General features: G+C 33.3%; 1 protein-coding gene across 2 annotated transcripts in view; it reads right to left on the bottom strand.

Annotated features, from left to right (window-relative positions):
* Window positions 1-767: 767 nt before the first annotated feature.
* Window positions 768-27412, bottom strand: part of LOC114335720 (E3 ubiquitin-protein ligase TRIM9) — a 470622-nt gene continuing 443977 nt past the window's right edge. For both annotated transcript variants that reach the window (XM_050645194.1, XM_050645193.1), the window contains exons 7-8: window positions 18283-18507; window positions 768-5332 (exon numbers count right to left, since the gene is read on the bottom strand). In XM_050645194.1, coding sequence (XP_050501151.1) covers window positions 5037-5332; window positions 18283-18507 — 521 coding nt within the window. In that variant the 3' untranslated portion in view covers window positions 768-5036. The remainder of the gene's footprint in view (window positions 5333-18282; window positions 18508-27412) is intronic.

Here is a 27412-nt window from a genome sequence, read left to right on the forward strand (position 1 = left end):
TTATTTGATGGTTGTTAAGGGGACTTGATTATAATCAACTTCTTGATTAGCGTTTAAACAACCGACCCTGAGGGCCGGTTGTTCGAACGCTAATCAAAAATGGAATCAACTGATCATTATCAAATATGTATTTAATTACTGTCACCAACTGTCAATGTCAACTTTGTTTGGGTAGCTGAAAACATAATTGTACTTAATCAATTATGTTAATAATTGTTATGTTAACTAATAAGTAATAATTAATTAATCAATAAATTATGTTAATTATCATAATGATAATTAACATAATTGATTACAATCAACTGATTGACGTACGAATGAGGGGTGTTGTTATTTGATGGTTGTTAAGGGGAATTAATTATAATCAACTTCTTGATCAGCGTTCGAACAACCGGCCCTTAATGTGTTTAATAAATTAATTCCTCTGTAATTCTCCGGGTCCGATTTTTCTCCCTTTTTGAAGAGGGGTATTAGGATGCTGGATCTCCATTCTTGTGGTATTCTGTTTTGTTTTTATTATTTTTTAGATTAGTTTTAATAGTTGTTTAGTCAGATCTTGTCCTCCGAACTTTAGGCGTTCATTCAATATTCTGTCCTCTCTTGGTGATTTTCTATTTTTGATTTTTTAATGCTTCGTTTACCTCTGCTTCTTCAATATTTATTTCTTCGTTTGCTGTCACTTCAGGTGTTGGTGGTTCATTATCGTCACCTTTAGCAAATAGCTATAGCAAGATTTTTATACTGGGTGTAATTTTAAATAAAACACATTATATAAGTATCATGATAAATAAGTTTAATCAATATAATTGTTAATAATATAAGATAATTTAAATATAAGATATCTATAACAAATCTTCCAACCTAATATGTATTGTGTATAAGTTAACATGTAAAACCATGTGTTAAAATGTCTAAAATACAAGCAGAATAGGGGTAATGTAATAAGGGGTTTGTGCTATTAGATTTTTACCAACAACTATTAAACAAATAACTTAGTAGCATTTAATATGTATCTATTTTAACTACTACGCTGAAAGAGTCAAAATATTACGACACCGATCAGATCGACAGATCAAAAATTAGTGATAAATACAATATAAACAGAAGGAAGAAAATTTAAGTAATGGCAAATGATAAAGAAACAGGACATACATAATATATGACCTAACTACACATAGATATAACAGAATCACAACAAGTAGACAAAGTGGTAGTAAAAGGGAGCCACCTTTTACTACCAACAACCAACTGACATTTGATCAAGAGATCAACTGAAGTGAAAGTGATCCCAAATTAAATCTTTTGGGGATCGCAGAAGTGTAAAACCTAATTTAATATATAAACATCAGACAGAACATATCATATAGGAAGAAAATTTATTGAATTGATAAAGTATTGGAAAATCACAATTTTCATTGCATTGATTTCTTGTGATACATGATAGTACCATCATGTTATCCTTCTATTATCGCTGTAGCTTAATTGTTGGGACACAAGTCCCAACTGTATTTCAAAATTTATTAAAATACCCAACGTCAATAAATTAGCCATTAAAAATAATTTTATTTTTATTGCTTGAAAAAAAAATTCTACCAATAATTTAATTTTATTTGACTCATTCATATGGAAAACTGAGACATATTATTATATTTTATATATACCTATATTTTAAAGTATATGACTATAAAATGATATTGCCAATATTTATGAGTTGCGCTTCTGGGACGACTTTATTGGAAGGCAGTTCATTCAATTACATAAAATCAACTTTAACTTACGAATATCCGCCAGAAAAATGTGTGAAATGTGATTTGTCTTTCATCGTGTTTGTCCAAACACCAAACTCCAAACTCTGATTTTATATTATGTATGTTATAAATGAGTAAACTAAATTTAGGACCAAATATTTACTATGTCAGGATAACCTGGGTTTTTCCTACTGATTTACTATGAGATCACTAACTCGAGAATTATATTGTCATCATTGCATGTGGTTGTCCTTTTAAAGACAAATCATATGCTATGATTTTTCTGACGGATATTCTTAAGTTAAAGTTGATTTCATGTAATCGAATGAACTATTTGTCAATAAAGTCGTCCCAGGAACGCAACTGATAACTATTGGCAATATCATTTTAAAGTCGTCAACTTTAAAGTGTATAGTATATACCTATCTGAATAGGGAACTTGCACATTTTTTATTTATTACATAATAAATAATGTTCAGTATTGTTTAAAAATGATATTTCCAAAATTTCTTCTTCTTTTCTCGAAACTCCTTATGCTCCTTAGGGGCGTCGGAGGTTTTATTCATCTTCTATCCATCTCTTCCATTTCTTGCGGTCCTTTGCTAACTCTTTCATTTGTTGATGTGTTTTTCCTTTTTCCTGTCCAATTTCTATAATCTGATCGATCCATCTCTTCCTTGGCCTCCCTTTCCTTCTTTTACCATATCTTTTCGATTCCATCACCTACTTTGGTAGTCTTCCCTGGTCCATTCTGTTAATGTGTCCATACCATTTTAATTTTCTTTTTTGTATCTTGGTTATTATCGATTCCTGTTTCAGTCTTTGTCTAATATCTTCATTTCTTATTCTGTCCAATTTCGTTTTTCCTGCTATTTTTTTAGCTGCTTCATCTCCGCTGCGTTTATTGTACTGTCTATTTTTGCATTGTTTACTCATGTCTCATTTGCATATATTAAAGTTGGCACAGAGATTGCGTTGTATACCTTCAGTTTTATTTCTTTATCTATTTCTTCCTTTCCAAATATTGTTTTATTTAGTGCATAGTAGATCTTATTTGCTTTTTCGGTCTGTATGAGATTTCTTGATCTATCTTTCCATCCTCTGATATTATTACTCCAAGGTATTCAAACGTCGAGACTGTTTCTATTATTTCGTTTTTGCACCTAAATATCGTTTGGTTTATTTCTTCCCTTTTCTTTTGGGTTACTATCATGGTCTTCGTTTTCTTTACATTTACCTCCATTTTCAAATTTTCTATTTCCTCCACCCATATATTGATTAGATTTTGCATTTTCTCTTTATTCTCTGCTATTATTACTAAGTCATCTGCATATAGTAATCCCTCCATTCTCACTGGTACTAAATTCCTGTACCCTATTATTGACTGTAATTGCCTTGACCTTCTTTTAGCGCTCTTCATTACTCTATCCATTACTAATATAAACAAAACTGGGCTGAGACTGTCCCCCTGTTTTATTCCTCTCCTTAGGTTTATTTTTGGCGATCTGTTTCCATTTATTTGTACTTTAGCAAGTACGTTTCTATACGTACTTTTTACCACGCTTACTATCTTTTGCGGGATTTGCAGATCTTCCATTACTGACCGTATTACTTCTCTATTTATAGAATTAAAAGCAGCTTTAATATCTATAAACGTAATATATGTCTTCTCCTATTTCGTTTTTCCTTTCAATTATATTTCTCAGTATGTATATATTATCTGTTGTTCCTCTTTCCTTCCTAAATGCTGCTTGTTCTTCTTCTAGTTTTCCTTCCAGTTCTTTCCTGAGCTTCCTTTCTATTATCCCGGTGTAGACTTTATATGCCACTGATGATAAGCATATAGCCCTATAGTTATCACATAGGGCTATATGCTTATCAACAGTGGCATCCAAAATTTCACGCTTCAAAAACTCATAATAACTTAGTAGTACAAATTTAAAATCTTCTGTGATTTAAAATAGTTCAAACATCACATAGTTGTACATTATTTATGTTTATATTTATGGTTATAATTGGGTATATTCTTCTTCTTTAGTTTATTAGCCTCCACCTAATTGGGTATTTGGCCAGCTCATCGTCGCGTGATAAGGGAAAAATATTTATATTCTAATGACATTTATAGTATGTCATTGTAATAATATATACCAATTTGTTGAGATTGGAGTTTGATACAGTTTTTGAAGGAAAGGGAAGAAAGTTTACTATGGAAAATAAGAAAACACTATAAGTATTGTTTAGTGCCATTTTGTAAAAGAACAAGTTTTCTATGTATTTAAAATAGTTCAAACGATCAAAAGAGAAAAACGGCGAAGAACTGGAGTGGAAGACATCATAAAACGCATTACGAAGTTGATGTGGAAATGGTCAGGACACGTCGCAAGAGACAACATATGGACAAAGAAGATTTTAGAGTGGCGGCCAAGGGCAGACAAACGAAGTCGTGGAAGACCACCTACCAGATGAACCGACGACATTAAAAGAATAGCGACAAACTTGAGGAGGCGTATGTCCGGCAGTGGACAAATTTTAGCTGTGTGATCAAGAACACTTGTGACGTCTCATAGCTCTATTTTCTACTGACGTTTATAATGTCTAATTTAAAATTATATACCATTTTGTTTACTTTGTTGGTGCAGAATGTAAACATACAACCATATGACGTCACGACGCGTTTTGGACTAGCTGTTATAATTTGAATTTATAATCGTCTTTAGGGGCCAAATGGAACACAAAAACAACTTTTTTATTTGTGATACATGTTTTAAATTATGTTCTGTTGTGATTTATAACATTTTTTCGAATTTAAAATTTTATGCATGTTTCCTATTGTCAATATGAATGAGTCAGGTAAAATTAAAATAGAAGAATTTTTTACCAAGCAACAAAAACAAAATTTGTTTTAATTTATTATTGATTTGTATTTTGATAACGATTTCCGAAGTAGAAATCGAAACGTTGATAAATGTAACTTCAAACTAAAAATGTGGCTTATTCCCAACTAAAACAGTAAATTGCATAATATGCCACAAGAAAATAGCTTCAAAACAATAGTAAATATTTTAAGTTTAATTTAGATAGAAAAGGGTTTTAGAAAAAGGATTTATGTATTTTTTAAATAACATTCAAATACATTTACTCCAAATGCATTCCACGAAACATCGACAATCACATTTTAAATAAACAATTAGACCTTAAGTAAAAAATAGATACAACGATTGTGTCGGTAAAGTAGGCCGTTACTTTACCCCCATCCTCCTTTTTAATATAAAATATACCTATTCAGTCTTATTGTGTTTCATCTAAGTCGGAAGGGGGGTCTAGTGATGTATGCACGGTAATGCTGACACCTCTATTGATACTAACGGCAGGGTAAAACACTCCGTACAAGTCTCTGAATGCAATGCTTCCTTGAGGTTCTTCATTGACGTAGAAAGATAGAGTGTGTTGTTCTAGATCAAGGAGGACACCTACGGTAGAGCCGATTTGAATGCCTCCTTCGACCCTTTGTTCGTGAGCTCCTGCGTGTTGAAACCAAGAACGTTGATTGTCGATGTACATGGCCCAACCTTTGTCGTCTTTACCTAAAAAATTTAAATATGTTATTGGTTTTTAATTATATACATGTAAAATATCAAATATTGTATCCTATTATTCATGTTTTTTTTTTGTACGAAAGATTTGTAAGTGTTAGGCCTGGATCCCGCGTACCAAAAACAAGTTTATTAATAGCAAGCTGAATATTTGTTAATAGCTTAACGGTGTCTAGTCGGACAAACTTTGATGTCGGGAACACTGGAACAGGGGAAGTTTTAATTGTGGAACAGGTTACAGGTTTCGAACGCCAGACTACGAAAACGTCCCATGTATTTTGTCACGAAGAAAATTCACGTTAGTCACGGATAATAAACCATTGTCATATATTTTTCGTCCAAATAAAAAAATACCGGAATATTCAGCTAATAGATTGCGAAGGTGGGCCATAATTCTATCTAGTTATCAATATGATGTACAAGTAGTAAAAAGTGAAAATAATCCAGCGGACATGTTGTCACGTTTTCCGCAATGTATTGAAAATAATTCAGTTGAAAATGTTGAATTTAATTATGTTGAGTATTTTTAAGAAAATTGTAATTTTCCTATTAAATTGGAAGAAGTTAGGGAGGCAACCAAAAATGATAAGGTTTTATCTGCGGTTCGCAAATTTATTGATGTGGGTTGGTCTATAAACAAAAAATTTGCAAAAGATATTAAATTTAAGTCATTTTATAAAATTAGGAATGAATTATCTATCGAGTCAGATTGTTTAATTTGGAATAATCGAATTATAATTCCATCTAAATTACAACAAAAAATTTTACAAAGTTTACATTCATCACACATGGGCGTAGTTAAGATGAAAAGCTTAGCGCGATCTTATATTTGGTGGCCTGGATTAGGAAAACAAATTGAAGAAATATGTAAAACTTGTGAAAACTGTTTAAAATTTAAGAATGTACCTGAAAAAACCGAAATTCAATCGTGGCCTTGGCCGGAACGACCTTGGGAAAGACTTCACTTGGATTTTATGGGTCCATTTTTGAATAAAAACTTTTTAATAATATTAGATGCTCATTAGGGTGCGTCGAAAATATTGTTTTGCGAATTTCGATTTGTAATAGTCCGGAAAACATGACCTGGGTAGAGACTGAAAAACGTGCATATTTATTTTTTATTTATATTAACATTAATTACCCGCGCATGACGTTTGAAAATTCGGAAAAATTGTTAAAATTACATTTATTTTATCAGAGTTTATTGTATAAATTACATGGCATAAAATGATATTACATTCTTATATTCAGAGATACACGTAATACAAATAATAATCAATCCAAAATATGAGAATAATCGTGCGCATACTGCGGAGGAAGGAGTGGGGAAAGAGGGCGTAAGCTGTCGATCACGCGTCTTTGCCTCAGTGCACCTAATGAGTTCCGGGCGAAAGGTCGCGCGCATTTATCTAATGTTTTCGCGATTTTAAGTAGTTTTTGTTAGCTTTGTGACTTTGTGCATCATGGAGATTTCAAATAATACCCGAAAATCCACAAGTTGTCCCATATTTGGTGCTCCGGAAGAAATTAACGAAAATCAACTACCCACTTACAAACAAGTTATAAAATATTACAATTTAGTAAGACATGAGCTTAAACTGGAGAACAATTCAAAAAAAAAGAGCCATCCATTAATGAAGTATCTGAAATAGTGTCATCTAAAGTTGAATATTTATGGAGAAAAGCGTCTATTCCTACTGTGTCTCATAATCGTGTGATGCAATTGATAAAAAGTTACCACGCGAAGTGTAAAAATTTAATAAAATCTTTGAAGCGTTTATCAGAAGAAAAAATTCAAGATTTTCATAGAAATTCGGAAAAACTGTTTGATTTGAGTTCATGTTAAGTGTAAAGATTTAAAGTTATGCAAATGTTCCAAAGACCAAAAGATTCCTAAGGAAGAACGAGCTTTTTTAATAGATCAGAGAACACAGAGAAATGATTATGGGAACTGTTGATTTATTGACAAGTAAGAGGAAAAGAAAACTGAGTGATAGAAAAATTAAGCTTAAATCATATTACGATTCTAGCGTTTGTGAACCAGACCCTTCTCACGAAAATCCTAATACCTCAATAACGTCTGGAAGTAGCGATGAAGAACAAACTTTGCCCTCAAGTTCTCACGAAAATCCTAATACTACAATAACGTCTGAAAATAGCGATGAAGAACAAACTTTGCCCTCAAGTTCATCAAAACCAGCATCAAAAAAACGTGAAATAACATCTCTCAAGAATTTATCAACTATCTGTGACCGATACGGGACATCCGATAGAGCAGCTGCTGCTGTCGCTTCTGCTGTTTTGCAAGATGTGAAAATCAACAACGAAGTAATCGATAAGTCGAAATTGCGACGAGCTAGACAAAAATTACGAAAAGAAACCTTATCTCAAAGCCAACTAGATACTATTCCTGCCTTATTTTTTGATGTACGAAAAGATAAGACCCTGAAAATTGTTATGAAAGGGGGAAAAATACCGCTCAACATCTGTGGAAGAACCTATTTCAATAATTAAAGAACCAGGATCAGTTTTTGTCGGATATGCCGTTCCAAGCCATGGAACTGCAAAAGGATTGGAGTCTGCCATCTTTCAAACAGTAACAGGTTAACTGAATATGTCTCTAGAGGATACTCTTCTCATAGGTTGTGATGGGACGGTAACTAATACGGGCAAATACGGCGGAGTCATACGGCTCTTAGAAAAGCGTTTACACCGACCACTTCAATGGATTATATGCTTTTTACACTTAAATGAACTGCCCTTAAGACATTTATTTGCAAAACTTGATGGCACCACAACAGGACCTAATACTTATTCAGGTGCTATCGGAAAGTTATTAGATGATTGCGAGAAGCGCTCTGTTGTCGTGTTTGAAAATATAGAAGGTATGTTACCAAATATTTCAAATATAAAAGACCTCAGTTCTGATCAACGTTACCTTTATCATATCACATCTGCCGTCATAAGTGGTAAGTGCCCTTCTGATTTGTCTAATCGCTCTCCGCGAAAAATGTCGCATGCCAGGTGGTTAACAAAGGCCAACAGGATTTTGCGCTTATATGTTTCCACTGAGATACCTACAAACGAACTCAAACAACTCGCTACTTTTGTAGTTAAAGTATATGCTCCTATTTGGTTCGAAATCAAATTAAATCCGACATGTAAAGATGGAGCAAGGCACTTTTGGAAGTTGGTATTTTATTCTCGATATCTTCCGCAAGAACTGAAAAGTGTCGTTGATCCTGTAATAAAGTGAAATGCTTACTTTGCGCACCCAGAGAACTTGCTCTTATCTATGTTATCTGACGAACAAAAACATGTGAGAGAACTTGCCGCTAGACGCATTATAAAGGCAAGGAAACCATCTGAATCCCTTCAGCTTCGAGTTTTTGAAGTGCCTAAGATAGATTTAAACGCTTCGTCTTACATCGATTTGATAGACTGGCAGCAATCTTACTCGCAACCACCTATATTGATCAATGTTCTGGATGAGACTCTTCATTCCCTAGTTGAGTCAGGTGGTGATGATGAAGTCCTTTTTCTGAGGCTACCATGTCATACTCAAGCTGTGGAGCGGGCTGTAAAAACAGTAACAGAGGCATCTATGCAGCTTTGCCACAAAACAGCAAGAGAAGCTTTAATTAAGAATAAAATTATTTCACGAAAGCTTATGCCTAAGTTCGAAAGTAAGAAAGATTTTAACGTGATTTGAAGATATTTTATTTTTATTTTGTCATATTATTTGTTTATTTTTCTTTCTTTATAATAAAATTTAGGCCAAAAGCACTTTATTTTATTAGTTTACGTTGTTGTTATTCCTATGAGCCACGATAAATCGATTTTCAAACAATTCACAAAAAAACAAAAATTTCAGTTTTTCAAACTCAATGCGCTGGTAGAAGGGGTTAAACTAGAAAAATTCTTTTTTCATTGTTTTTCATGAATGGATGTGGGTCACGTTTTTTTTACTATTACAAAACTTATTGGACAATTTTATTTTTTTCCATATAAAAGTGACCCACCCTAATGCTCATAGTAAGTGGATAGAAGTATTTCCCATGAGTTCAATAACTTCTGCCATGACTATAGACGTTCTACGGTCATGTTTTGCACGTTTTGGGTTGCCGTGTCAAATGGTAACCGATAATGGTAGTTCTTTTTGTTCGGATGAGTTTCAAAATTTTTTAAAAAATAATAATATTGTTCATATTACTACTTCCCCATATCATCCTTCATCTAATGGCGCTGCAGAAAATGCTGTGAAAACAGTAAAAAATGCTTTAAAAAATTTTTAGGTGATAAAAAAAATGTACACCTTAATTTAGCATTAAATAATTTTCTCTTCGATTATATTATCGCTCCACTCCTCATTGCACAACTAAGGTAAGTCCTGCAAAATTAATGTTAAATAGGAACTTAAGGACAAGATTTGACATTTTATTACCAGGTGATCGAACAAATTTAAGAAATCATGTAACTACAATACAAAATAAACAAAAAATGTATTCTAGCGGTAAGAGATTTTTAGTGTTTCAGCCTGGTGAACAAGTGACTGTGCGCGACTATCGTAAAAAAATACGGTTGAATGGATAAAAGCCGTAGTTTTAAGGAAAATCGGAAAAGTAACATATATTGTTAAAATTCCTGAACTAAATGATGTTAACTGGAAACGTCATTTGAACCAAATTAAAAAATTTCATATAGTGGAATCTTCACTACTGAGTGGTTCAAATGAAGTTTCTCCTATTGTAAATACTGACGTAAATATTGTAAATAAAGAGAATTTAAGTAAAGAAAGTACTGAACGGCCTAAAAGAGTGGTCAAACCCATAGATCGTTTAACGTATGAGTAATTTCTTTTTTATTATTTTGTAAACACTTATATTTGTTTTACTAGTAAAAAATATTTTTTTTAAGGGATATGGATAAGGGATGTTGGATATTGTAAATATAGTTTTATTAGACCACTCTGTAAAACCTAACAACTGTTATCAGAGTAACACATTTCTTATTATTGTAAAAAGTACATTCGCCAAATGAGTATTAAATGAGCCTTCTTTGTAGAAAGATGTGTTTTATTTTAGTAATTTATAGTTTGTAATATTCACCCTCAAATTAGGGCTAAAATATATTACAGTTACCCTTTCATTAAACTCTTATGCGAAAATCAGACTGCTATTTACCACCAATATAATTCCTGTCATTTGAAATGTTCTACGTGTTGGACTTATTAAAATGCCCAACATATTTGTCGGACAAACATTTTTTCATATACTATACAGTCGGAAAAATGAAAGAATACCCATGAACGAACATATAAAACACGCTGTATTTTCCTGTCACCCGTGTCACAAAGAAAATTGCCCAGCGCAAGTACATGTAATAATAATTATTACATGTACTTACATGTAATAATAATTATTACATGTACTTGCGCTGGCCAATTTTTTGTATGACACGGTGACAGGAAAATACCGCGTGTTTTATATGTTCGTTCATGGGTATTCTTTCATTTTTCCTACTGTATAAAGTTTGCTACTAAATAAACTTAAAACAACCTGCTAGTTTTCACAATCATAAACTTGTCAGGATGACACGTTCCACAAATAAAACTTCCCCTGTTCCAGTGTTCCCATACATCAAAGTTTGTCCGCCTAGACACCGGTAAGCTATTAACAAATTTTCAGCTTGCTATTAATTAACTTTTTTTGTTACGTGGGATTCAGACCTATGTAGGAAACGAATTTGGCATTTACTGACTTGCAAAAGTCTCTACTAAAATCTACTATTAGCCTAATAGTATGGCGATCAAAATTGTCGGAAGCCTTAGGAGATTTAAACATTGATGGACACCTGTTACAGGTGATTATAGAAACATATAGAAAAAATATCTAATAGGAAACACCAGATTTAAGGATGAACGAGACTGTCGTCAGGTTCGAATAGGAAGCAGAGAAGATGGGGTCCTAATCAATGAAAATAAAACGAAATATGTATGTTCAATTTTCACATTATGTCAAAAAAACTATTATGTTTTTTACTGTTACATTTCTAATTACACCCCTAACTTTAAAAAAGTACCAGGCGAACCCTGTCCTGTCCAGAACCACCTAGTTCATCCCCTCCTAATGCTATCCCTTCCAATAGACAATATTTGGACAATTTGCGATTGAGAAAAATTCACTTCTCCTACAGCCGTCTAAGGGTGATGTTCTCTCTCGTACCTCTCGCCACACGTAAAGGTGCAACCTTTTTTCTCTACGACCTTTCTTAAGGGTCATCTCGGGTACCGCTCATCTCTTGACGGAACATCCTTTCTTTTGGGCTGAAACGAACAATCAAAAGTCGTGCACGAACAGTTAATTCGGGAGTGACGCCATACACGATTTCGCAACAATCAAAACGCGAGAAACGGGAACAGTCAACTCGTGTGTAACCGGCTTCAGTGTTCGGGATAAGGTCTCATAGCTTGGTAAGACTCTTTATCTACATATCAATATTGTCTGTATAAAACCTTTATACTACCACTTGAGCCAGTAAACTAGCAATCCTAACTACAGTCCACAATCATACCCTCTAAGAGTATATTCATACTCTCACATATGTACAAGTTATCATACAATATATATGTATATGCGCCGCAATAACCAAAGCAGAGACAGAATCGGTCAGAACATCACCATCAATGACTTTAACTTTGAACGCTTTAGAGAATTTAAGTATCTTAGAACAACAATAACGGATCACAAGAAATAAACAATATTATGATAGAAGCCGCCAACAGATGTATTTATGCCCTTCAAAACTTATAAAATCGAAACAACTAATAAGACGTACAAAGATACAAATATATAAAACAATCATACGACCCATAGTGATGTATGGAAGCGAAACGTGGACGATAACAAAAGCAAACGAAGAGAGACAATGTGTTAGGGAAAGGAAAATCCTAAGGAACATATTTGGGCCTGTACTTGATCAAGCAGCAGGACAATATGGGATAAGAACTAACAAAGAGCTCGAAGAACTAGATCCAGACGCCAACTTCATAAAAAAAATAAAGTCCAGAAGACTCCGATGGACAGGACAGAAGACAGAAGACATTCTGACCAAAGAACAGTAAGGCTGGTATGGAAAGAAGTCCCAACTGGAAGAAGCCCTTGACTCTGGTGGCGAGATAATACACATAGTTTCAAAAGTTATGCATCACCCCTCGTATTCACGATATTTACGCTTTTATAAATCCGTATCTTTATCACATATTTAATGGGTCTTTTTTATAAAAAATATACCATTTTTGGTTTTTATTTTATTTGATTACCCATTTCATTGACCTGGTTTTGTCAAAGTGTAAACATTTGAAAAATTTATTCTGGTGAAATTTTTGAAAACGTGATTAAAAATGAATCGTACTTTAATTTCTGATTTGGACCGTATAAGAATTATCGAATTAGTTGAAGAATGCCATTCACAGCGGTTCGTGGAAGAAAGAGTGGGTGTTTCTAAGAGTGATGTCTCACGGATATGAAAATAGGTTCCTGGAGACAAACTCGATACGGAATAGAGCTCGGTCTGGTAGACCCCGAGTTACCAATGATCGACAGAATAAATATATCAGAATTTCCATCCTTAGAAATTCTTCGATGTCTGTACCAGCCCTCCATAGAGAATTCAGGCATGTTACAGGTGTCAGAGTATCGTTGTCTACAATAAGAAGAAGAATTTTAGACTCAGGTTTGAGGAGTCGTCGACCAATAAGAGTTCCTCAGCTACAACCTAGATATGTTTTGGACCACCTCCAGTTGACTCAAGAACACATAGAGCTCCCCCAACAGTTTTGGAATTTTGTGCTTTTTTCAGACGAGACCAGAATCTGTTTAAATAGTGATAACCGGCGAATTAGACCCCTCCGTGGCTCAGTGGTAAGAGCGCCTGCCTTTGGATCGAAAAAATCCGAAAGGTTGTGGGTTCGAATCTCACCAGGGTCAGAAATTTTTCATTTATTATAAATTAATAAATGAATATAGTTTCTGTCCTTGTGGGATCGGTACTCACCGGAGGAACCGCAGATGTTCGGGTACAATTAGCGTCTCTTTGCAAAGACAATGACGTCGACTTTGCAAAGTAACAAGACACTTACTCAACATACACACTACACATGACACTAATACTCATGTTGTGACTGGCTGAATGACATAAAGTCCATGCCATTAAAAAAAAAACCGGCGAATTCGTGTGTGGCGAGAGCCAACAAGAGCTGCACAACTAGGCACACACGAATTCGCCGGTTATTACTATTTAAACAGATTCTGGTCTCGTCTAAAAAAAGCGAAAAATTACAAAACTGTTGGGGGAGCTGTATGTGTTCTTGAGCCCAGTGGAGGCGGTCCAAAACATGTCTAGGTTGTAGCTCAGGAACTCCTATTGGTCGACGACTCCTCATACCTGAGTCTAAAATTCTTCTTCTTATTGTAGCCAACGATACTCTGACTCCTGTAGCATGCCTGAATTCTCTTTGGAAGGCTGGTACAGACATAGAAGAATTTCTACAGATGGAAATTCTGATATATCTATTCTGTCGATCATTGCTAATTCGGGGTCTACCAGACCGAGCTCTATTCCGTATCGAGTTTGTTTCCAGGAACCTATTCCATATCCGTGAGACATCACTCTGAGAAACACCCACTCTTTCCGCCACGAACCGCTGTGAATGGTTTTCTTTAACTAAATCGATAATGCTTATACGGTCCAACTCAGAAATTAAAGTACGATTCATTTTTAATCACGTTTTTGAAAATTTCACCAGAATAAATTTTTCAAATGTTTACATCTTGGCAAAACCAGGTCAATTAAATGGGTAATCAAATAAGATAAAAAACCAAAAATGGTATATTTTTTATAAAAAAGGCCCATTAAAGATGTGATAAAGATACGGATTTATAAAAGCGAAAACATCGTGAATGCGAGGGGTGATGCATAACTTTTGAAACTATGTGTATAGCAGGAGACCTGAAAGCTATGGGCGTGGAGAATTGGATAGAGTTTGCTCAAAACAGAGAAGAGTGGAGGCATGTTGTTGAGACGGCTAAAACCCACGAAGGGTTGTAACGCCACGGAGTAAGTAAATATACACTCACCGGCACAAAATTCCGCCCCTAAAATTTTTTGATTAAGTTTGACAATTCATAACTTTATTATTTGTACTCCGATTTTTAAGACTCTTGCGTCAGTTTGTAGGTACATGTATTAATATCGTTCGTTATTATTCCGGTAACAAAAAAAATGCAAATATGGCATTAAACGGCGCTGAATGGAAGCGTTGGATTTTCTCCTAACTTTAAAAACTTCTGTGGTAAAATTGAAGAGCTGATTTTGAGTCATAGGCCTTTCGTATTATCCCTGGGGCATCACTAAGATTTTGTTTTTGGCATTATCTGAATATCTCTTTTATTGTAAGATATTTATTGTAAATAAATAAAAACTCGGATTGACTTAAAAACATAAATATCTTAAATAGAGGTTGGATCAATAAGATTAGAATGGCCCACATGCAGCCCAGATCTCAATCCTATCGAGCATTTATGGGATGAATTGAAAATAGCTATTCGCCATCATCCTACTCGTCCAGAAAATTTGGTACAGTTATAGCCCTGGTAGAGGAATATCGGGCTAATCCCCAGGCAAGGATAACACATCTTATTTAATTAACTTGAAAAAATAATTTTATTAACGTTTCGACTTCCACTTCGGACGTCGTTGTCAAAATACAAAATATTAATTAATAAATATTTTAAATATAAAATATTAATTAGTTCAGCGATTCTCAATATTTTTGTGTCATGTACCACCAAATACTTTTTATTATTTTTGGTACCACCTAACTGAAATACATATCTAAATAGGTGATCTAATTAAAGCGAAAAGATTTCAGTAAATGGCATGCCTATTGAAGATACCACCTCTTATAAGTACTTAGGACATGAGATACGCATAGGAAGAGATAATCAAGCGTGCGAACTAAGCCGCCGCATAGGGCTCACTTGGGTGGCATTCGGAAAGCTGAGCTATGTCCTTAAGTCAGAACTACCTATGTGTCTCAAAAGAAAAGTCTTTGATCAATGTGTGTTGCCAGTACTTACCTATGGTGCAGAAACTTTAACAATGACCAAGAAAGTAAGAAATAAAATTTGTGTTACCCAAAGAGCCATGGAACGCTCAATGTTAGGCATTTCTCGTCGGGATCGAATTACGAACAGGGAGATAAGACGGAGAACAGGAGTGACGGATGCCATAGAAAGAATTATGACCCTAAAGTGGAACTGGGCTGGACACATAGCCAGAATGTCGGATAACAGATGGACACAGCGAATAATACACTGGAGACCAAGACAAGAAGCATATCGAAGTAGAGGTCGTCCGCCAACCAGATGGTCTGATGACATCAAACGGATCGACAGAAACTGGATGCAGACAGCACAGGACAGAAATGCATGGAGAAGACTGAGGGAGACCTATATCCAGCAGTGGATAGATCCGGGTTGAATGATGATGCTGATGATCTAATTAACTAAAATAGTGGTGCTGATTTTGGCTGTTTTTGCGTTTTGTGTCATCATCATCATCATTCTCTTTGCCTTATCCCTATGCGGGGTCGGCTTCCCTAATGGCATTTCTCCACACAATTCTATCTTGGGTCATATCAATGTTAATCCCCTTTACCAACATGTCCTGCCTTATCGTCTCCTCCCAGGTCTTCTTTGGTCTTCCTCTCCTACTCCTACCAGGAATCTGCACTTCAGCTATTCTTCGTATTGGGTGATTAACGTCTCGCCGTTGAACATGACCAAACCATCTTAACCTATGCTCTCTCATTTTGGCATCAATTGGTGCCACACCTAGACTTCCCCTAATATACTCATTTCTAATTTTATCCTTCTTTGTCACTCCACTAATCCATCTAAGCATTCTCATTTCCGCCACATGCATTTGTTGTTCCTCTTTCTTTTTCACTGCCCAACATTCAGTTCCGTACATCATAGCCGGTCTTATGGCTGTTTTATAGAATTTTCCCTTCAGCTTCATTGGAATTTTTCTGACACACAACACACCACTCGCTTCTTTCCACTTCATCCATCCAGCCCTAATTCTACTGCATGCATCTCCATATATTTCTCCATTACTCTGTAATACCGATCCTAGGTACTTAAAACTATTGCTTTTCACAATTATTTCACCATCCAAAGATACCATTTTATTTGTAGTAGCTCCATCTTTAAATGAACATTCCAAATACTCTGTTTTTGTCCTACTAAGTTTTAAACCTTTTTCCTCCAGAGCTTGTTTCCACTATTCCAGTTTTTGTTCTAAGTCTCTTTCACTATTTCCTACTAACACGACATCATCAGCATACATTAAGCACCATGGAATGTTACCCTGTAGTTTCGCTGTTATCTGGTCCAAAACTAATGAGGTTTTGTGTACCACCTCAAAAAATGAAATGTACCACCAGTGGTACATGTACCACAGATTGAGAACCGCTGAATTAGTTAATTACAAAAATGCCACAAAAAATAGCTTCAGAACAACATCTTATTTATTCGATGCCAAACAGACTGCGAGCAGTTGTTCATGCGAGAGGTCGACATACCCGCTATTGAATTGTTTTGCTTTATTGTTAATTTTGTTTTGTGTTTTTAATTTTAGTGCCTTTAATATGTTTACTTAAATAAATCTTCAAAGTAGTGTTTCTATTTACAGCTTTTACAAGAAAAGAGATATTCGGATAATTCAAAATACAAAATCTTAGGGATGCCTCCGAGATAATACGAAAGGAGTATGAATGAAAATCAGCCCTTCAATTTTTCGACAGAATTCTTGAAGTTATACTTCTTTAGGCGCTATTGGGAGTGAATTTTTATTATTCTGCGCGCATGCGCACAGACAGTATGGAGTTCGTTGCTAAATGTTAGTTATGCATGTATTATAGTCCAAAAAAGATGTGGAAAGAATATATTAGTGTTTTTAGTAAATATATTTATTATAGTTTTTGTATCTTTTAATTTGTCTACCTCGGGAACAAGATAATAAAAAAAATATTTACAGTATTTTTATACTTCACTGACTTGGTCTATTTGACACATTGTCTGAGAAATCTTGTAGTTTGCACCCGCACAAACAAAAGGAGTACAGCTCAGTGGTAGAGTGTTTGACTGGAGATCAAGAGGTCCCCTGTTTTTAATAAAAATTTTTGGAAAGTAGTAAATAAAAATTAGTTTAATCTTTAAATAAAATATAAATAAACTGTTCGAAAGTATATTTATTTCGTTGAAATCATATAATAGAAGTATAACTTCTTACGTGCGTACAAAGTACACACACATTCTTTTTTGAAAGTTAGGAGAAAATTCAACCCTTCCATTTACCCCTGTATAACGCCATCTAAGCAAAAAATTTTTGTTATCGGAATAATGACAAACGATAACAATACATGTATCTACAAACTGATGCAAGAATCTTGAAAATCGGAGTACAAATATAATAAAGTTATAAATTTATCAAACTTAATCAAAAATTTTTAGTGGGGGAATTTTGTGCCGATTTTAGATTCTTGTCAATTTCATTTTGTTAACTGTTTATGTTCGGTTCTCGTAGTTTATTATAGGATAAGTTCTCATAAAATTACACCAATTACTTATACAAAAACTAAAAAAGGCTAAGACTAAAAGGCTAACGATACTAAGCAACATGGAAAAAATATGAATTTTATTTACCATAGGTACTAACAGAATGATCATTCATTAATGATATTACAGATAAAGAAGTGTTCTGTGTGTATTTATTATTAAAAAATTACAAAAAATTGTAATTTATTATATTTCATGTTCTGTACGATTTCACAATATGACCCTGAATAAAGCCTGTTTCAAGTAGAAACCTCTTACCTAACATTTTGTCTCTCGTCACGTCGATTCTCGCCACGCCAAAAGAGGGATCAGTGTCGGTATCATACTTCTCTATAGTGAACTCCCAGTAATGTAGCCCTCTACTAAATCCCAAGCTCCCTAGAGCTACTCGATGCTCCCAACCTTCTCCTGTCACTCGTGTGTTGTTTTCCGAATACTGCAATCCTGGACCTGACAGGACTGGATCGAATGTAAACCACGCCACTAAAATCAGAGAGATTTTATTAGTTTTTGATGTTTCAAATAGGTACTGCAAAAATAATTCAAAGAATAAAATACAACATTTATAACTTTACAAGTTTTAACAGTTAAGTATATGGAAATTGTCTAGATTTTACAACGATATATGAAATATATTAATATTTGACAGTATATTTATAGTCCAGAAAGCCACTGCGGATCCGCTAGGAAAAATATTCTAATTCGGATTTTTTGCACAATCTTACTCAAAAAGGACTCCTTTTAACAAATTTGCATGTTGCCAGGACCAAAAAATGGTCAAAAATTTTTTAAACGTTTTTTTTTTGTTTTTTTCCTAAAATTATTTTTTTTGCATGGAAAAAAGTTTTTTTAGGTTTTTTGGATCATTCCAAACAAAAAAGGTCTTTAGTGACTTTTCTCTAAAAATGATACTTTTTGACATATAAGCGATTAAAAATTGAAAAATTGCGGAATCGGCCATTTTTAACTCTCAAAAACTATGTGAAAAACTGAAAATTTAAATGTTGCCAAGATAGGTAGATATTCTTTAAACATCGATTGATGAAATCCCGAAGAGGTTTTTGCAATAGAATATTCAAAACTCCTTTGTTTTTTAGTTGCTAATCAAGCGTGCGCGACACTATTTTCCACCGACAGTATGGTGCAAATGAAAGGAATAAATTCGTTATTTCCTAAACCGGCGACTTTAAGGAAAAATCCCGAAACAGGTCGATTTTTATTTTTAAGTTATGATATTGTGGCATATATGGTATACTAGTGACGTCATCCATCTGGACGTGATGACGTAATCGATGATTTTTTTAAATGAGAATAGGGGTCATGTGCTAGCTCATTTGAAAGGTTCTTTAATTCTCTATTCAGTAATATAAACATTTACATAATTATTTATACAGGGTGTCCAAAAAATTTTTATTAAATTAAATTATTTGACAAAAAAAGAAGTAGAAGGACACGCTGTATAAATAATTATGTAAATATTTACATTACTGAATAGAGAATTGAAGAACCTTTCAAATGAGCTACCACACGACCCCTATTCTCATTTAAAAAAATCATCGATTACGTCATCACGCCCAGACGGATGACGTCACTAGTATACCATATATGCCACAATATCATAACTTAAAAATAAAAATCCACCTGTTTCGGGATTTTTCCTTAAGGTTGCCGGTTTACGAAATAATGAATTTATTCCTTTCATTTGCACCATACTGTCGGTGGAAAATAGTGTCGCGCACGCTTGATTAGCAATTAAAAAACAAAGGAGTTTTGAATATTGTATTGCAAAAAACTCTTCGGGGTTTCATCAATCAATGTTTAAAGAATATCTACCTACCTTGGCAACATTCAAATTTTCAGTTTTTCACATAGTTTTTGAGGGTTAAAAATGGACGATTTCGCAATTTTTCAATTTTTAATCGCTTATATGTCAAAAACTATCATTTTTAGAGAAAAGTCACTAAAGACCTTTTCTGTTTGGAATGATCCAAAAAACCTAAAAAAACTTTTTTCCGTGCAAAAAAATAATTTTAGGAAAAAAACAAAAAAAAAACGTTTAAGAAATTTTTGACCACCTTTTGGTTCTGGCAACATGCAAATTTGTTAAAAGGAGTCCTTTTTGAGTAAGATTGTGCAAAAAATCCGAATTAGAATATTTTTCCTAGCGGATGCGCAGTGGCTTTCTGGACTATTAACGATCCAATTACAGCTTTAAGTTATTATACAGAGTTAGGACTACAAGAAAGTTTAGAAAAGTATAAAAAACCTACTATAAAAAGACACCACTAGAAAAATAAATTTAACAAGCTTAAATGTAAATTACACATTATTTTTAAATATTGCTTAAGGATAACACGTAATATTATAATTCATGAATTAAAAAAATGCTTGCCATTTACTTTCCTTTTTCAATAGTTTCATCTTATATTACTCGCAGTTTTGAAATTTAAAACATAAATTGCATGATATTGAGGTGATTGATGATGATATATGAATGACGAAACTTTTTTTCGTCAAATAAATAGGAAACTTAGTTTTAAGTAGAAATTGGGAAAATTCGGGGGAGATTGTTTTTTTGTTATCAGTTATTTGTTGGTAACAATATCCGACCCACTTGTAAAAATAAAAAATACAGTTAAAATTTGAATAATAATATATAAAATTGAATAAAAAAGGTTTTTACGCGGTAGAAATGAAAAAACATATACTCCTTACCCATCTACCCCTTTATCAACCTATCTATCTATAAACGATGTTCCTACAGCCTCTGCCACTTCTTGCATTTCGACCGCCATCGTTTTCTGTCTATCTATTCGTCTTCTTTGATGCTTTTATTATGTGCCGTACACTTTCTTCCCAGGTAACTAAAGGCCTTCACCTTCTTCTTCTTCTTTGTTGTGGTATGTAATTTAAAGCTTTCTTTGGCCATCTATCTTCATGCATTCGTTTCACGTTGCCATACCACACTAGTTGTCTCGTTTCAATTTTATCTACACTGGAATATACAATATTTGTTCTCCTTCTAATGTCTTTATTCCTGATGTGATCTTTTTTGGACATAGCACACGTTCTCCTTGGACAATCCATTTCTACTACTTCTATTCTTTTTCTATTTTTTTTTCGTAATCTGCAAAACTTCTGCTCCATAAGTCATAATACAGTGCAGTCACTGAAGGTTTTCACCTTCGATTTCGTTAAACCTCCATCGATTTTCATGAAAATTGGTGACTAATTAGAGGATACCTGAAGGAACAAAGGTGACATGATGCCAACTTGCGCTTTTAACTTGAGGGGTGGAAGCCACCCCTTCTCGGGGGTGAAAATTATTCTATTAAAAATAATACTATATACCGATTTAGGGACAAATTCTAAGCAAAATTTGTTATATAAAGTTATTAAAATAAATCAACACTTTTTGAGTTATTAAAGACCAAAGATTTTATTTTTTCGTAAAAAATGCATGTTTTAAATAGGTTTTTCACGTATAAATCAAAAACTATAAGCTTTAAAAAAAAAGAATGTGTGTGTACTTTGTACGCACGTAAGAAGTTATACTTCTATTATATAATTTTAACGAAGTAATTGTATTCTATTTAAATATTAAACTAACTTTCTTATCTACCACTTTCAAAAAATTTTTATTAAAACAACTAAAAAAAAAATGAATCGTAGAGGGAACCCGGGACGTTTCGAACTCTGACCGAACGCTCAACAACTAGACCACCGAGGTCATGTGATTGACACGTACGTTTCGGATATAATTATGAGTGCAGCTGATCTCACTACTACCAACTTTGTTAAATTTCGAAACAGTAATTTCACTTTTATTTAATAATGGTATGGTAAACAATCCTCATTTTTTAATATGTTATTCCTTACAAAAATACCTTTAATTTAAGCACAAATAATTAAAAATCGTAAATTTGGGTCAAAAGTTATTAACTTTTTAAGAATTCCCATAAGAGCCCATGTTAAAACTTAACTTTGACCCTTAATAGTAATTAAACGGCACGGTAAAATTTTTTTTAAAAAATCAAGTCTTAGTTTTTTGAAGTAAACTATAGCATACTAAAATTTCATGCAAATCCTTAATTCTTTGCCGAAGGTGTAGAACGTCATTAAACTTGTGATATTTTGAAAATTGATCAAGTTATTTTAATTTTGAATTGAAATGATTTAAGTGCACTTTACATCAACAATAAATTGAACAAGAAATTGACAAAGTTATTCAAGGCCAAATTTGACGAGTACAAAATGTATGGTTTGTAAAAGAAAATGAAGGAATTTGATGAAATAGAACAATTGGATGTTTTATTTTGTCAAATTTCTTTATTTTCTTTTTATTCACGGCAAAATTGGATGTAGAATTGTGTTTTGTATAAGCCAAATTTGACCTTGAATAACTTGTTGTCAATTTCTTATTCAATTATTGTTGATGTAAAGTGGACTTTAGAATTGAAAAAAAAATACAACAAAACATATAGTAAGAAAACAATATATTAGGTGAATATTGATGGTAATCAAATTATATAAATAAAAGTATTACATTATTACATACTATGTATTTTGGCAGATCAAACAAGTAGGTTTATACCCATGATACATTAACAATTATTACGTACCTGTTGCTTTTAAAAACTATTTAAAAGTCACTACAATATTATAAACTGTTTTGTTTCTGTCCTCACAACAATAAAACTAATATATTATACATTTGTTTACCTTTACCTTTTCCTCCAAACCACAGCTGTCCTACAGCTGCCATATTGAATAATTTTTGACATGTCATTTGAACATCCAATCACAACAAATTTACAATGCGCGTATGCGCCTGGGTGATGCGTATGCGCCTGGTTTTAACATAATAAAAATTCACCCTCATCGCGCGTAAAGAAGTATAACTTCAAAAAGTTATTATTACTGAAATTGAAGATAATAAAAAATTAAATACATTCCTCACATAAAGAACTAAACTAATGTTAGTTCAAAATGAGTTATTGGCAATTGAATGTGTGTTTTTTTCTACGAGTACTCAAATCTAAGTATTCAAGCTTAAATAACGGGAAAACGATGCAATGTATAAAATATTCCTGCTAAACATTTGCCAAAGTACTTCGGAATACCTATCAAATGAGCTTCAGAACAAGGTAATAGCGTCAAAATTAAGCAAGTTATAATGAAAATAAAAGAACCTTTTCGAATTTTTTAGGAAAAAGTGAAAAATAAAACATACGCCATTTCCACAAAAAATAAAATTTATAGTAATCCTTACAAAAACTTCTTTATATTAGCATAAGTAATGTTCTCCATAATTTTGACCGGTTTAGAATGCTATTTTTGAAAAAAGATGTAATTTAAAAAAATCATAATTTTTAAAATTATTCTAATTCTCATATTCTTTTGATAGTAACTCCAAAAATACTCAATATACGTAAAAAATTATATACAACCAATTTTAGTTTTTTCTGTGATAAATATTTTACCTGTTTTACTATTTCTATCGGGTAAAAAATAACCGAGATAGAAACGTTTAAATCTTAAATTTTGCTGTGGGAACCATGCAACCGGGGTCATTTAACCTTTTATTTTTAAAAAAGTAAGAGGTTTAAAAGATTAGGTTCAACGTGCTCATATAGCACTTGGAATTAACTTTCAAACAGTTTTTAGATGAAGCTGGTATCGTAAACAAGAACGGAGTTAGGTTAGGTTATTTTTTACTCGCCGAAAAAATATACATTCAATTCGGTACCTATAATTCACTTTTAGTTAACATTAAAAGGTTTTTGTAGTAAGGCATTTACTTCATTTTTTATTAGCTTTAATTTTGATAATAATAACTTTTTTGTAAAAACTTACAATTTTTGAGTTATTGATGAAAAATTGGTTAAAAACGCATTTTTCTCAAGAAAAATTAAAATCTTTGATCTCTATTTGATTTATTTTAATAACTTTATATAACAAATTGTGCTTGAAATTAGTCCCACTATCGAATTATGGGGTAATTTTTAATAAAATAATTTTCACCCCCGAGAAGTGGTGGCATCCACCCCAGGGTAAAAGCGCAAGTTGGCACCATGTCACCTTTGTTCCTTGAGATATGCTCTAACCACAGTAACCACTCACCAATTTTCATGCAAATCGATGGAGGTTCAACGAAATCGGAGGTAATAGCTCATATCCACCTTCAGTGACTCCACTAATATGCTCTGCCAAGGTTCGAGAGATTGTCAATTTCGTTTTTTGTCTTATATCTTTAGATCACAGTAGAGAGCTTAGAATATTTACCGCTTTTTGCCCTGCTGCGTTCTGTTTTCAATGTCCCTTTTGGTAGTGCCTTCTTTAGATATTATAGATCCGTGGTATTTATATTCTTTATATGTTTATCTTTATCAACCTTTATTAACCTACGGGGGGTAAAGGGGTAGAATGCGAAAACATGGAGTTAATTCCAGTTTACTCCACTTAACTTCTTCTACTCAAATCTAACCCTCGCCTTCACGCTAGGGTCTCCTGTTAAACCGAACAACGAATAACCCAAATGACGGGAACTGACGAGAGCGGGTGGTCCCCCGAAAAGGGAGTTGTGCTATGAGCCAGCGCGGCGTCCCACACATGTAAAAAATTTGGAGCCACGAAACAGAAACTATTGCCTCAAAATAAAATTTCACCAAATTTAAAATATTTTTGGATAAATCTTTAGATATTAAAACACTTCACTAAATAAAAAAAGGTTTAAGTTTTATTTTGATTTAGGATACACTGAATAGATTTTTATGTATAAAATAAAATTTCAAGGATTCATTAAATATAAAGTACTATTTTATTATTAATGGATATTCGCAATATAAAATTGCTTTATGCTTTATAAATTGCAAAATTTATTTTGATTCCTAACGTCTATTGCTTCTTCTTCTTTTTGTATAGACATGATTCTGTCTGTTTTTTCAATGTGCCTCTAGTAAGTTGTCGTTCCATCTTTTTCGTTGTCTTCCCACTGCTCGTCTTCCTATTGGGGAACCGTCTCTCGCTGTTCTTACCACTCTATTTGTTGTCATTCGGCTTATGTGGTCATTCCATTCTATTCTTCTGTTTCTTACCCAGTTATTAATGTTGTCCACCTTGCATCTCCGTTGTACATCTGTACTCTAGCTGTCCCATAGAGTCTTACCATAGATATTTCAAAGGGTTTTCATCTTCGCTGTTTCGAGCAATATTTTTGTCGTATCTGTGTCGGGTCGTGTTTCTGCCGCGTATGTCATTATTGGTCTGATGACTGTTTTGTAAATTCTGCCTTTCATTTGTTTTACGATATTTTTATTTCTCCATATTGTGTCATTCAGGCAACCTGCGGCTCTGTTTGCTCTATTCACTTGGTCTTCCACTTCTGTCTCGAGCGTTCCGAAGTGAGATAGTTTGATTCCTAGATATTTAAACTCCATCACTTGTTCCATTATCTCATCCTCCAGCTCCAATTTACATCTTATTGGATTTGATGTTATAACCATGCATTTAGTCTTTTTTGGGGAAATTAACATGTTAAATTTTGTAGCGGTTATATTAAATTCGTGCAGCAGACGTTGTAAATCATCTTCACTTTGAGAGATTAGTATTGCATCGTCTGCATAGCAAATTATTTTAAGTTGTTTTTCTCCCATTCGGTATCTTTTTAAGGTTTTTATTTTTTAACTCTTACGATTTCTGTATGTCGTAGTAACAAATTATTAACCGCTCTGTGGAAACTATTGAAACAGCTTACACAGCAAATTACTGATTTATATTCCAGTTTATTACGCTTCCCACGTCATCTTATTACCATTATAACTTTCAAACATAGTGTCCTTTGTAGCTTTTAGCGTAAAACAAGTTGTGGTTGTGTTGTGGCTGTGTTGCACTTAACTCTGCCATTTCCTAGCACTTTCATTACGTTAATATCCATTATGTTAATATTTAATCTGCTCATTTCTCACAATGGGTTATTTATGGGAATTTGTCGCCGAACACATAGTCTTTAGGTAATCAATTATGTAGATAATCCTTTTGTACTTTAACAGTGATGGGTAAGTGGTATGTTTATGATGGCAAATCATTTTCGAGCCTTTGCGAAGCAATTCAATTTAATATAGTAGGTAGGTAGTTATATAGAAATTTGTAGGTACTTATATCTATATGTATACAGTTGAGTCCGCGAGTGTTTACCCGTGCGTCATTAATACCTGGTGAGATAAAAGACATACTTTTTATCTAGCATCATTCTCTTCCACGCATGAAACTAATTACAAACCAGCTGCTGCCTGTTATTAAGTAAAAACACATGTTATTTTTATAAACGATCCAGACTCAGTGCATTGAAAAGAGATAGGTACAAAGAAAGACGATTGGGGATGTTTTCACATATTTTAAGTACAATTTATGACGTTTTGGTTTGTTTACTTTTGTGGCTGTCAGTTTGTTGACTTTTTTGCTGTTATTTTGTCGAATTTTTGCATTTTGAAGTTTTTTTATAGTATACAAATAGTTGTTTTCACAACTAATTTTATATTGGAGTTAGAAATTTTATGATAAGTTTATGTTATTTTACGATAAATTTTGACAACGTACAAATAACCTCATTGTTGACAGAGTTAAGGAATGCTTGTGTTTAATGTTCCGTCAAAGTAAATAAAATAACAAATAGAAAATATGTTATCGAATTTTTTTATAAATTGTTTATTTATTTATTAATCAATTATATTAAAATAATTTATTAAGCTACTTCAAATGTAGCTGTAATTATGCACCAAAATTTTAAAGCAAAACTTAAATTTGACATTCTATTTATTTGATAACGTCAAATTTTATACTATAACCCGTGATCGGAATAATACCCACTTTCTGTCACTTACTGTTGCGTTTAGTAAATTTCCGACTTATTTCATATGCTTTAAATGATGACGCACGGATAAAGACCCGGGGACTCAACTGTATTTGGAAACTCTTTTTATTATTATTTTTATGAAAAAAAGTTATTCTTCATAAAAAGTTCTGCACTGTCTTTAACTTAAGACGCAACCATCAAATATCAAATTTTATCAATTAGACTAAGAGTGAATTTTTTTTATAGGTGAAATTTTCTAATCATTTTAGGCACGATAAGAGCCTATAACTTAAATAGCAGAAACTAGAAGAAAACGTATGAACACTGTGCCGTCACTTTTTAATGGCACATGCGTCGACAGTGGCGCATCAAACTTTCCACTTATGGACGGGATAAATAAATTAAAAAAGTACCATCCCTCACTATCAGAATTCATTTTTTTTTTCATTTTTTTGTTCTATTTGTACCAAATAATTCTAATTTTAACCCACCACCTCCTTCCCCTTCACCCACCATAAAAAACTTTATTTTTCG

Source organism: Diabrotica virgifera, chromosome 3 (genome assembly GCF_917563875.1).
Source record: "Diabrotica virgifera virgifera chromosome 3, PGI_DIABVI_V3a".
NCBI classification, from domain to species: domain Eukaryota; kingdom Metazoa; phylum Arthropoda; class Insecta; order Coleoptera; family Chrysomelidae; genus Diabrotica; species Diabrotica virgifera.